At 41.9% G+C, this 11,566-nt stretch overlaps 1 protein-coding gene, 1 long non-coding RNA gene and 1 other non-coding gene across 3 annotated transcripts in view; 1 reads left to right on the top strand and 2 right to left on the bottom strand.

Annotated features, from left to right (window-relative positions):
• The window catches only part of Prss12 (serine protease 12), a 58,801-nt gene extending 51,940 nt beyond the window's left edge, over positions 1 to 6,861 (top strand). Inside the window, exons 10-11 of the mRNA XM_028760475.1 lie at positions 5,271 to 5,551; positions 6,251 to 6,861. Coding sequence (XP_028616308.1) covers positions 5,271 to 5,551; positions 6,251 to 6,558 — 589 coding nt within the window. The 3' untranslated portion in view covers positions 6,559 to 6,861. The remainder of the gene's footprint in view (positions 1 to 5,270; positions 5,552 to 6,250) is intronic.
• A 799-nt stretch (positions 6,862 to 7,660) lies between these two features.
• LOC114614875 lies at positions 7,661 to 8,449 on the bottom strand. The gene is made up of 3 exons (XR_003710391.1): positions 8,235 to 8,449; positions 7,935 to 7,980; positions 7,661 to 7,769 (listed from the first exon to the last, which is right to left on the bottom strand). It is a non-coding gene; the product is annotated as an uncharacterized LOC114614875 (long non-coding RNA).
• On the bottom strand, positions 8,060 to 8,189 carry LOC114614897. Its single transcript, XR_003710406.1, has one exon. It is a non-coding gene; the product is annotated as a small nucleolar RNA SNORA24 (small nucleolar RNA).
• Positions 8,450 to 11,566: the final 3,117 nt, after the last annotated feature.

Genomic DNA, 11,566 nt, shown 5'->3' with positions numbered 1-11,566 from the left:
CCTTTCTTCCAGCACCGAGCCTCTGTGTCTGTAGACATGCACACACATTTGGCCCTGTTCTTGCAGTGATGATATGGACCAGAGCTTTAGAGCAGCCATGTGTGAATGAGGAGACTAGATGGCATGTTTTACAAAGTCATCACTGTTTTGTATCAGAACAGCCTAGAAGAGCTTGCCTAGTTCAGATGAAACCAAATATCTTTATTTTAACTACTCAGTCTATTCATTTCAGACACAGCATCTTTATGGGTTTGTATGAGTACTTTACTGAAGAGCTGGTAGAATTCTAGAAACCCAACTCTCTGGGCCTCTCATTCACTGTGACATGTTCAAGAAGCATGTATATACCAGTATGACAAGGGGAGCTGTCAGCTTAGGAGCCACTATCTAAAGCTTTTTTTTTTTTTATCTCCTCTTTCACCTTGTTCTCCCCTGTTGTTGCTGGTTGTCATGTCTGGAACTCACTATGTAGACCAGTTGGTTTCAAACTCATAGTTACGGCCCGCTTCTGACTGCCCCGTGCTGGGATTAAAGGTACCCTATACCCACTCCCTCTTCCACACCTTTTTTTCTAATGTTAAAACATTGACATTTTGGGAAGTGGGTGTGCTACCAGCAATTCAAAGTGGGTGATTAAGTAAATTAAGTTTTTAAAAATTTCATTTGAGTCAGTCCTTCATGGTATAAATTAGTTGCTTTTGCTATTTCTTATTCTAAATAATTTCTACAAAGTACTATGAAATGACCTTGTGTCTACAATGGCACAGGAATACACTTGAGAGACAAAGTTTTGAGTCTCTTAACTGCCCCTCCTGTTAACAACACAATTCTGGAAGATTGAATGCGTGTGAAACAAGGACCCTCTTATTTCTGTAAGTCTACTCCAAACTTAATATGCTCAAGAATATCATTTAACCTGATTTTATCTTTTGATGTTTTGCCTAGAAATACCACAGCAGCTACAAATTGGCAGAGATTGCTGCTCTGCCAAAGGAGAGCCCTATAAATACTTGTAATTAGAAAGGCTAGCCTCAGAGGTAATAAGAGGTATGTTTAAAATTCAGTGTATCAAATGCTTAACATGTGCTCTTCTATGACTTTCTATATGATAGAGTTCTGAAGAACATGGTCTTTTCTGGGACCCATAGCACTAATCATGCTAAAGGGCATTTCCTACATACACATTTCATATATGTCAGGCACAGTGCAAAGTCTCAGTAAGTTGACTTTTTCCATAGCATCTGTAGGAGCTGGAGAGATGGCTCAGTGGTTAAGAGCACTGGCTGCTGTTCTAGAGGCTGAAAGTTCAATTCCCAGCAACCACATGGTGGCTCCATAGCATCTGTAAGCATTTACATGGGTAGATTTATTAAAGGACTTTCTGAGATTAATTCAGACAGGATAGAAAAAGCAGACTCCGGTGTTAGCCGATGGACAGGCTGATATAAGACACTGCTTTCTTGAAGAGATGATGTTCTGTAGAGAATAAGTACAAATGTTTTCAGCACATGGCCCCAAAACCTAAACTCACCCTTCACTTTTTAATTCTAGTATTTTGTTGTTGTTCTTCACTTTAATGAGAAGATAGCAGAGAAATGTGGATTTTTGCTATGAGATTTCCTGAGCTGCCTGGTCTCAGATCCTCTCTTATACAAACTTGTATGGGAATTTCATCCAATTTTCATTTGTGGGGAGTTGAAAGAATTTCAACAAACAGCCCAATGATATGCTAGCCAAAACTTAAAATGCTTGCTTTAGAAACATTTTTTTATACACCATCTATCAATGTAACACAAATTCAGCTAAGCCAGAAAGACAAGGAGGAGCCCTGAGTCACCCATGTTTTTGACATCCAGAAACACACCAGGGCAAGGCTTCCTCCCTGAAGTATATAATAGCATCTACTAGGAGCCCTGCCTGTAGTAGACAAACACTTGATTAGAAAACTAGTCAAGATTTTTATTAGATGTCTTTCAAATCTCAAGCATAATAGTTAATTTTAAGAATATCTGGAGTTTGGGCTGGGAAAATAGCTCAGTCTAATAAAAGATAAAATGCTTGCTTCATAAGCATAAGGACCTGAGTTCAAGTCCCCAGGACCCATAACAAGCATGTTGGTAATCCCCAGGATGGAGAGATACAGATTATACAGAAGCTGACTAATCAGCTAGCTGGCAAAGTCCCAGGCCAATAAGAGACACACTTCTTGTAACAAGGACACACCCACTTCAGCAAGGCCACACCTCCTAACAGTGCCAGTTCCTATGGACCAAGCCTTCAAACACCTGAATCTATGGGGGCCATTCACATTCAGACAACCACACTAGCCATCATCGAAATGTAAGACTATGTTGAGATAACGCTCACTCCAGTCATAATAGTTATCATCAACGAATCTGACAACAGATGCTAGAGAGGATGCAACGATAAAGGAACCCACATTCACTGTTGGTGGGGGTGTAAATTAATATGGCCATTGTGGAAATCAGTTTGGAGATTCCTCAAAAAAAAAAATTAAAGATAGAACTACCATATGTCCCAACTATCTTACTCCTAGATATAGCCAGATAACTTCATAGAGATATCTCTACCCCCATGTTTATTGCTGCTTTATTCAATATAGGGAAAAAAAAACTGGAATCAATCTGTTGTTCATTAACAGATGAATGATGAAAGCTTGATATATATATGTTCATACACATGCACACACACACACGCACACACCACACACATACATACACACACCATCCACACCACACATACACACACACACCACACACACCACACATACACACACACACCACACACATACTCATACAGACACACTACACACACACACACACACACACACACACACACACTATTCAGCTCTATAGAAAATGAAATTAAAATGTGCAGGAAAACAGTCTTAGAATACTTAATATTAAGCAAGGTCACATATTTCAGGAAAAAAATAAAACCCTGCATGTAAACAGACATGTGGGTGAGTATAATATGCATAAAGGAGGAGAGGAAAGGCTAGACATTAGGGGACGAGGGAGGGCTGCAGGGACATGACGGCCTAGGTTATGAAATGGGATATAAAGCTGCTGTTCTTTTATTCTAATTGTTGGGGTTTTTATTTTGATGATAAATATATAGAGATACATTTGATACTGAAAGTGTAAGTCCAGTACGAAGGTCCACAGCTTTTGAATTGTTATTCAAATTATTGAGATGTATAATTAACATTGAGTCTGGTTAATTTTGATGTGTGATTTTCTTCTTCTTTTTTTTTTTTTTTTTTTTTTTTTTTTGAGATAGCTATGTAGTCCTGGCTCTCTTGGAACTAGCTACGTAGATCAGGCTGGCCTCAAACTCTGCCTATGTGCCACCAACACTGGCCCTGGTGTGTAGTTTTTGTTTTTTGTATTTTTTAATAGTTTAGAAAATTTAAAGATAACATTTATTGTAAAATATAAATTTTATGTTTTGAAATAAATCTGAGAAGCATACTCTCTTGGCATAAGAGGGGGAAAAAAAAACCTTCCCTGAACTTTAAAGATGATTTAACTTGAAAATGGGGAGGAGTCAGGAACCTCAGGGATTTATCAGCCAGTAGTTGATGGCTGTATAATTATACAAAAAGGTCAGCGCTATTAGAAGGTTCAAACCTCTCCTAACACAGGAGTAATAAGGAGTTAGGAGGGATGAGGGGATGATGGTACATTTTAATAAGGCAGTCAGTAGTTAGTTCTGGCCTCTAGGAGATTTCTACTAGCAAATTATTAAATATAAACGCTTTAAACTCACATTCAAGTGGATGTCTTGGGAACAGTGGGACTTTCATGTTTTTTAAGGAAAAGTGAGTAAGGGAAGTTTTTTAAAAATTAATCATTTATTTACTTTACATCTGGATGGCAGCTTACCCCTCCCAGTTTTTCCCTCCCACCTTCCCTTCACTCCATCCACCCTCCTCTTCTCGGAAAAGAGGAGGGTTTTTAACATCAAAATAAATTAGCATTAAAAATTGTTCCAAAGCATGAAATATGTGGATGGGTGATAAAAAGCAGGGCTAGTGTTTGGCAGGCAAAAAGACCAAAAGTTTTGAAAGACAGTGACTGTGTGTGGTGCACGCATGCCTGGAATGTCAACTCTGTGTGGGTGGAGGCAGAAGGGCAGGGCGGTGCAAGTCTGAGCACACATCGTGAATTGCCTGCTAGCCTCAGCTACAGAGTGAGATCCTGTCTTAAAATAACACAAAATAAAATAAAACGCCAGTCCACTCTGAAAGGTGTTGAAGATGTTCTGAGATCAGCTAAGACTTTATTCTTTAAGTAAAAAGAAGAGCATCCATCTCCATCCCAACAGTATGCAAACTTGCTTTCCATCTTTAGTAAGTGGCAAATGTATATGCACACCAAAAAGTTAATACAAATTTAAACTAACTTAAAACTACCACTAAATGCTTGGCTTTGTATTATTGCATACCCAGGGGCATGTACAGCCCTGGTTCCTGCTGTAAGTGGAGGTCAGGGTCGATTACAAGCAGCTGTAATCTTCTGAGGAAGAGGTAACCAGGTAGGTTGGCTAGTGTATTCTGGGCCCAGAAGTCTCACTTCGGGACTTAGGCCACCTCAGGAATATTTGTTACTTGCACAAGACAGTTAAATAGTAAACCAAATAATGCTTATGACCGATGAAGAGTGCAATAAAGGTGAATGCACCATAGATTAAGTGTGCTGAGACTAGGAGGGTTGCAAAATAAACATGAGGAGGGTCAGAGTAAGCTTCATGGAGGTGACATCTAAGTAAAAACCATATAGTGAAACATATGTCAGCATATGCTGACATAGTTTTGCTTGCATTTGACTCACAGTGGGTAATAGCTGAGGCTTTTTTCTAGGGATCCGATGGGTCGCACTAGCTCAGGCAGGGACACAGGGGAGGGTTAGCCATATTTATGACTCCATGAAGGAAAATGAACATGGCAAATCAGGACAAGTGCTACACTGTGTGCTCCTGTTTGGTAAGGGATTGCCATCCTGATGCTTTGTCTAAAATTTCCACTCATTTTCCACATTTACTACTTCTCAGAAAATAGTAATTTAGACTTAGGGTGAAACTGAAGTAAGATGTGAGAACAATGGGTTTCCAAGAAGGGACAGTGAGTTTGAGGGAAGAGAAATGGTAAGATGGCTAAGTTTGCAATAGGTCAGGATTTGGAACAAGGTTGATTTGTTATAGTTTAACATTCCAAGCTGTTGATCATCGATTTTCTCTCCCTTCAGGTACGGTAACAACTCGAGGAGCTATGCAGTTCGAGTTGGGGATTATCATACTTTGGTACCGGAGGAGTTTGAGCAAGAAATAGGGGTTCAACAGATTGTGATTCACAGGAACTATCGGCCAGACAGCAGTGACTATGACATTGCCCTGGTTAGATTACAAGGACCAGGGGAGCAATGTGCCAGACTAAGCACCCATGTTTTACCAGCCTGTTTACCTCTATGGAGAGAGAGGCCACAGAAAACAGCCTCCAACTGTCACATCACAGGATGGGGAGACACAGGTAATTATAAAAACAAACAAACTAGGAAAACGTGACAGCTTCCGAGAGATCTGTTCATGTTAGGATATGCAATGGTAAGACCTTAGACTGGTGGCTCTCCATCAGTGATCACCTCAGATCACCAGAAAACATATTATTCATAACAGTAGCAAAATTAGTTATTAAATAGCAACAACAATTTTCTGGTTGGGGGGGTCACATGACCTGTATTAAAGGATGGCTTCATTGTCTTAGGTGGGCTCAAGTCTAGATGCTTGAAGTCTGCCAAGTGTGAAATGCATACACAGCCTAGATTCACATCCTGGACTGCTGGTTTTCTACACTGTAGGTTCTAATTCCAAATTTTAGCAAAAGCTGATGGAATTAAACTGCCAGGTGTACATTTAAGCTTTTCCACAAATAATGACCTACCAAGAAGCAGATCGTATGAATACCACTTGGTGTCCCTCAAGTCTGTTTGTATGTGAAGCTGTATGCACTTTTTCTTCCCCTCGAGATGTATGCACTTCTAATTCTGAAACATTCTCATAAAATACTTTCTTATGCTCCACAGCTACCACCTTAGCTACTACTTATAATTACCAGCCATTTTGAAATGCCTCCAATGCTGTACTATTTTTAAGATTACTAAACTGCTAAATGTGATCATTAGCTGAAATCCCCATTGACTAATGTCGGGTCTTCTTTGGGGCTGAGCAGGTCGTGCCTACTCAAGGACTCTACAACAAGCAGCCGTGCCTTTGTTACCCAAGCGGTTTTGTAAAGAGCGTTACAAGGGACTATTTACTGGGAGAATGCTGTGTGCTGGAAACCTCCAAGAAGACAACCGCGTGGACAGCTGCCAGGGAGACAGTGGAGGACCACTTATGTGTGAAAAGCCTGATGAGACCTGGGTTGTATATGGAGTGACTTCCTGGGGGTATGGATGTGGAATCAAAGACACTCCTGGAGTTTATACTAGAGTGCCCGCCTTTGTACCTTGGATAAAAAGTGTCACCAATCTGTAATTTATGGAAAGCTCAACCAACAGTAAAGGAACAGATAAAGCAGTCAGTCTCTATACTTGGCACCAGGCCAGGAATGACATCTCAAGCCTGAAGCTCCTACTTTGATTTTGAAACCCAGCAGTTTGGGGGTACAGGTATTTACTTCACTGTAATACTGACTTTTTACAATTTCTATGTAAAGTGAAATTCCAGCAAATATTCATAAAATTTGGAGGAACCTTGATTAGGTACCCATGATTTAACCTACTTAAAACCTGATTTTACCTGTATATACCAATACTGACACATTTTCTAAAGCTCAAAGTTTGAAACTTTTCTTAACCTCGATAGCAAGTTACATGAAATCCAAGGCTAGTAAGGGACAAATGTGCAAGCTGAAGGTACCTGACATAGCAATTTACTTAATCAGTATTAAACAAGGGACATTTTAGCTATCAAAATCCTCATTTCCCAGAACTCTAGACAGATGTCAAGCGTTGAATCCGCCTTTTCAACCATGATAGACCACTACCTACTGGCACCTTCCAGGAAGTGCTCAGATTCCAAGACTAACTTGAAACAGTATTATAGTTAAAAAACCCAGCTTTCACAAGCATAATACATCATGAAATGAAGCACCAAGTGGCCATACAACTGACAACTTGTGAAACGATCTTACAGCAACCCTTTTAGGTGAGATGTCTGGTGGCAATCTGGACCCCAAGTTTTAAGAATCTCTATGCTGAGAAATTATGTCCTTGGTTCCCAAGGTTCCCTGAGATAAGGCCTATTAACCTTGAACTTGAGTATTGTCTCAAGTACCTCAAATTCCAGACACCAAAGTAGGACTTTATATGGTTACAAATAATCCTTTGTCACCTGTTGTCACAATGCACCCTGTAATTGGTGTTACATACTCCGTTTTTGGAGATGTTGACCCCCCCACACTTACAGAGCAGCTTTGAGAACAGCAATACTTTTCTGTAAGGGGACCCACCTGTTGGTTCCTTGTGCACTCAATCACAAACTAACATGAGCTATTAACCCAGCTATTTCCTGTGCAAATGTCTCCTGTATCGAAACTCCCATTCATTCACACAACCTCCAGGAATGAGACACGGTATTATTACACAAAAAACAATCCTTTATTTGATACAAAAATACTCATTGTCAAAATTTAGATGCATAGATCCCCTGTAAGGTGATCGGAAGATCTCAGCCTATTACAGTACCTGCAGGAGAGAGGAAAAATAAAACCCCATTACTGAGTGTGACTTTACGACGGCCAGTTTACTTATGTTACATAACGTCAGTACAAGTGCAAACTGCAGCCAACAGTAAGTAAAGCCCAACTCACTACCCCAAGCCGTGGCAGACATCCAGAAAGTAAGTCTTACCTTAACACGTCTTCCTGTCTTCAACAGCATCGAGTTCAGCTGTTACCTAGGAACATTTCAACACTAGTTTAGGAAACTAAGCCCAGCTTTTTAGCGTCGTGCATACTATTCAACAGTCTTAGGATGAATGTTACTTGCTCAAGTCAGAATCTGGTACCAATGAAATGGTGACAGCTTTGCCAATAACAAGAACATGCTCTTCCATGGCTAGGAAGGGAGACTGCCACAGGCGGCAGGTCCCAAAGATACATGGAGTTTCACAACCCGAAGATCCAGTTAAATCCCAAAGGTGTCACTCACCATCTGAGCCAGAGGTGACGAACTAGGCATGGTGGCGCCGTCTAACACCGTATTAGTTTTACATGATGGTGGCCGACGCACTAGCCTTCATCGCACTTTTGCAGAGTTGACGGCCTGCGGCCAGCACCATAATGGCCTCGTGTCTTCCGCATCTTGGCCGCTCACAAATAGGGCCCACAAAACAATTGCCACAACACTACTACCTACTGACAGCCGGGTCGCAGTCAAAGAGACTTCTGAACAGTGCGCGCACGCTTTTATAGGCTGGGTGACGCTCTCCCAAGAGCCTGCGCGCGAGGGGCGGGGCTTGCGCTCCCTTTCCGGGATCTCGCCGGCGCCTAATCACTTTGATTGGTGTAGGAGGCCCGTCGATGGGTGCGTCACAGGAATGGGCGGGCTTGGGCGGTGGGCGGAGAAAAGCCGAGCGCAAACCACAATTCTCGCGTTGTCTGAAGTCTCGTTGCTACGGTAGTTCGCAGATTTGCTCTTCTTGGCTGCCTTCTTTTCCTGGACCCAAAGTCTAATGTCCCTCCGTTGCAGCCTCCCCTCGCATCACTTCCTATCGCGCCGGCTCTTTGTCCCCGAGAGCTCTGCCCTCATCGAGGTTATGTTTCCGTTTGCGCCCCTCAGCTTGCCCTTTTGATCTGATCTCACTTATTTTTGCCTGACAGGGCGCGCCGAAAGGTTTCTCGAACCCAGAGAAGAGGAAGACTGGGCAGAGCGAGCGTCTGTGAAGCCAGACCCTCCCGGCCCTCGTCCTTTCCGGAAGGAGGAATGCACGTCTCGCTCCCGGGTGCAGCCCGCTATGAGACAGAATAGAGGGTCCCGGGGAAGCCCTTAATGAGGGAGCATTGAGGTGGCAGTTGCCGTCATGGAGAATGTTAGAAAGCTGTGAGGGAGACGGCTTGTGTTTGCCCACGAGATCGCTACAGGCTTGGAAGGGTGCAGTTAGAGCATCACGGTGCTGGAGTCGGAATGAACCAATTTACTGGAGACAACATTTGCATTTGAAGGACCCAGGGGTGTTGGTAAAGCTCGGCACGCATCTCATTTTACTTAAAATATCACTAATGAATTGAAAGAACTATGAATAACAGGGCTTAAAACACACTTCATTTAGATTCTAGATGCTCTTCTGAGGGTGTTCTAAGGAACAGTATTAGTCTTGAGCTGGGAACTCCGAGATTAAGAGTCTTCCTTCTCTGGCCAGTAGATGGTAGCCTGCATCTTTTCTAGGTTTTTCTTTTGTGCCTGTCTGCACCTCAGGTTTTATAAGGGTCTACTAACCTCATTCCAAATACTGCTATGTTCAGAGAGTAGGGGTTAAAACTTCAACGTAAGTTTTGGGAGCACACCATGTCTTACTGAAAATATTTAATGAATCAGACATTGGCTAGTGGGCTAGGTAGCTGGAATGAAATAGTGCTAGTTTATGTCCTTGTATGTTCCTGTCTTTTGACTAAACTTTTGTTTTGTCTGAAACAGAACTTTTAAAACCTGCCTTTTGCCACTTCCTCCTTCCATTCGGGTTCTTTTTCTCCCTTGTTGCCCTCCCCTCCCCCACATCTGTTATCTGTGGAAGTTGTTTTTCTGCTTTCAGTGTTTTGGTCAAGTATTGCTATGAACACTTTGATCCCTACAAGTGGATTTGATGTTTTGACATATAGTAGTAGTTGCATTTTTCTCCTGGTGAAGTGCCTGGCGGAAAGACATCAGTGAACACTTGGGGTCATGGCAAACAAAGTGCTTTGAAGTGCACAGTGCCTATTTCTGATACTGAAAAAGATTTGGTTTTAGCGTTTGGGATGTTACTTCATTTGTGAGTGCTTACAGCACAGACCCCTGGGACCAGCCCCCAGCAAGGCATACAGTGGGCGTGGTGCACGTGCCTGTAACGCCAGCACTAGTGGCTTTCAGGTTAGAGTCTTGTTTGGCTAACTATTAAGTTTATGGACAATATAGGGTACATGAGACCCTATTTCAAAAACAGTGTTTGGTTGTTTGTTTATTTATTTATCTATTTATTTATTTTAAAACATTTGGGATAGGGGGCTGGAAATGTACCTTAGTGATGGAGTGTTTGGTAATCACAAGGCCCGTGTACAATCTCCAGCACCAAAGGGAAACAAACAACAGCAAAAGTAATTTTCTCCAGAAGGTGGACTTTAATCCCCTCCTGAATTGCAGCACCAACTTTGTCTTGGGTTGTGTTTCATGACTTGATTTCATGAAGGTGCAGGGTAAAGAAAGGAGGATATTCTAGTCTGCTTTCTCTTGCTGTGATACATCATCATCAAATGCATCTTGGAGAGGGAGACTTTGGCTTCCACTTCCACATCATAGTTCATCACTGAGGGAAGCTAAGGCAGTAACTGCAAGCAGGAACTGAAGCAGAGACCATGGAGGAGTGCTGCTTATTGGCTTGCTCTTGGCTAACTCAGCCTACCTTCTTATACAACTCAGGGCTAACCTGCCCAGGCGTGGCACTGCTTACACTGTTCTGGACCATCCCATATCCATGGAAAATCAAGAAAATGATTTTCACAAGAAGATGATTCCACAGCCAAGATGACAGGCCAGAGCAATGGGGGCATTATCTCAAACAAGGTTCCCTCTGTTTAGATGCCCTAGTTTGTGTCAAGTTGACAATAAGCAGGACAGAGGAGAATATCTAAATCAATGGTGTTGGAAAGTAGTAGACTCTGCCTGTTCTGGGTAATAAAAATGTGAGTGATAAGCATCATGTGAAAATAAAAAAGAAGTATGAATGACAGGTAATGATCACGGTGAGCACTCTGATGCAGTAGGGTGAAAATAAGACGTTTCTCTCTCTGTGGTCCTGTTCCTCAAAGTCCACATCATATTCTGACCACGAGGGGAAAAAAAAAACAGGTAAAACTGTGCTTATCTAATTCCTTTAGGTTAACAATTAGAGAAAATCACACTGTCATTTTCGGATTTTTTCCTGAAGTCTGAAACTTCAGAATTGAAGTTTAACACAAAAGCAGTCATCATTTTACAGCGGATCATATAAGTGCTACTTTTAAGGCAAGTGCTACTTTAGTGACTACCCGTCTCTACTTTACTCTGAATTTGAGACAGAGATGACACTTCTCATCAGTGAAGACTTGAATTTAAATCTGGCGAATTTCATCACCATCATGCCAAGGCTTGGAGTCTTAGAATCCACTTGAGAGAATGTGGGAGTAGAAGAATTGGAAATTACTTGTAATGATTTAAAATTTTTTTTCCATTTATGAAGGGTAAAATGAAAGGAGGAGCCCTTGCACTGAGCCAGTGTGCTGGGCGTTATTGCTGTTCTGCACTGAGCC

Source organism: Grammomys surdaster, unplaced genomic scaffold (genome assembly GCF_004785775.1).
Source record: "Grammomys surdaster isolate TR1022 unplaced genomic scaffold, NIH_TR_1.0 126531, whole genome shotgun sequence".
NCBI classification, from domain to species: Eukaryota; Metazoa; Chordata; class Mammalia; order Rodentia; family Muridae; genus Grammomys; species Grammomys surdaster.
The sequence above is the reverse complement of the archived record's forward strand: the minus strand, read 5'-3'. Positions and strand labels throughout refer to the sequence as shown.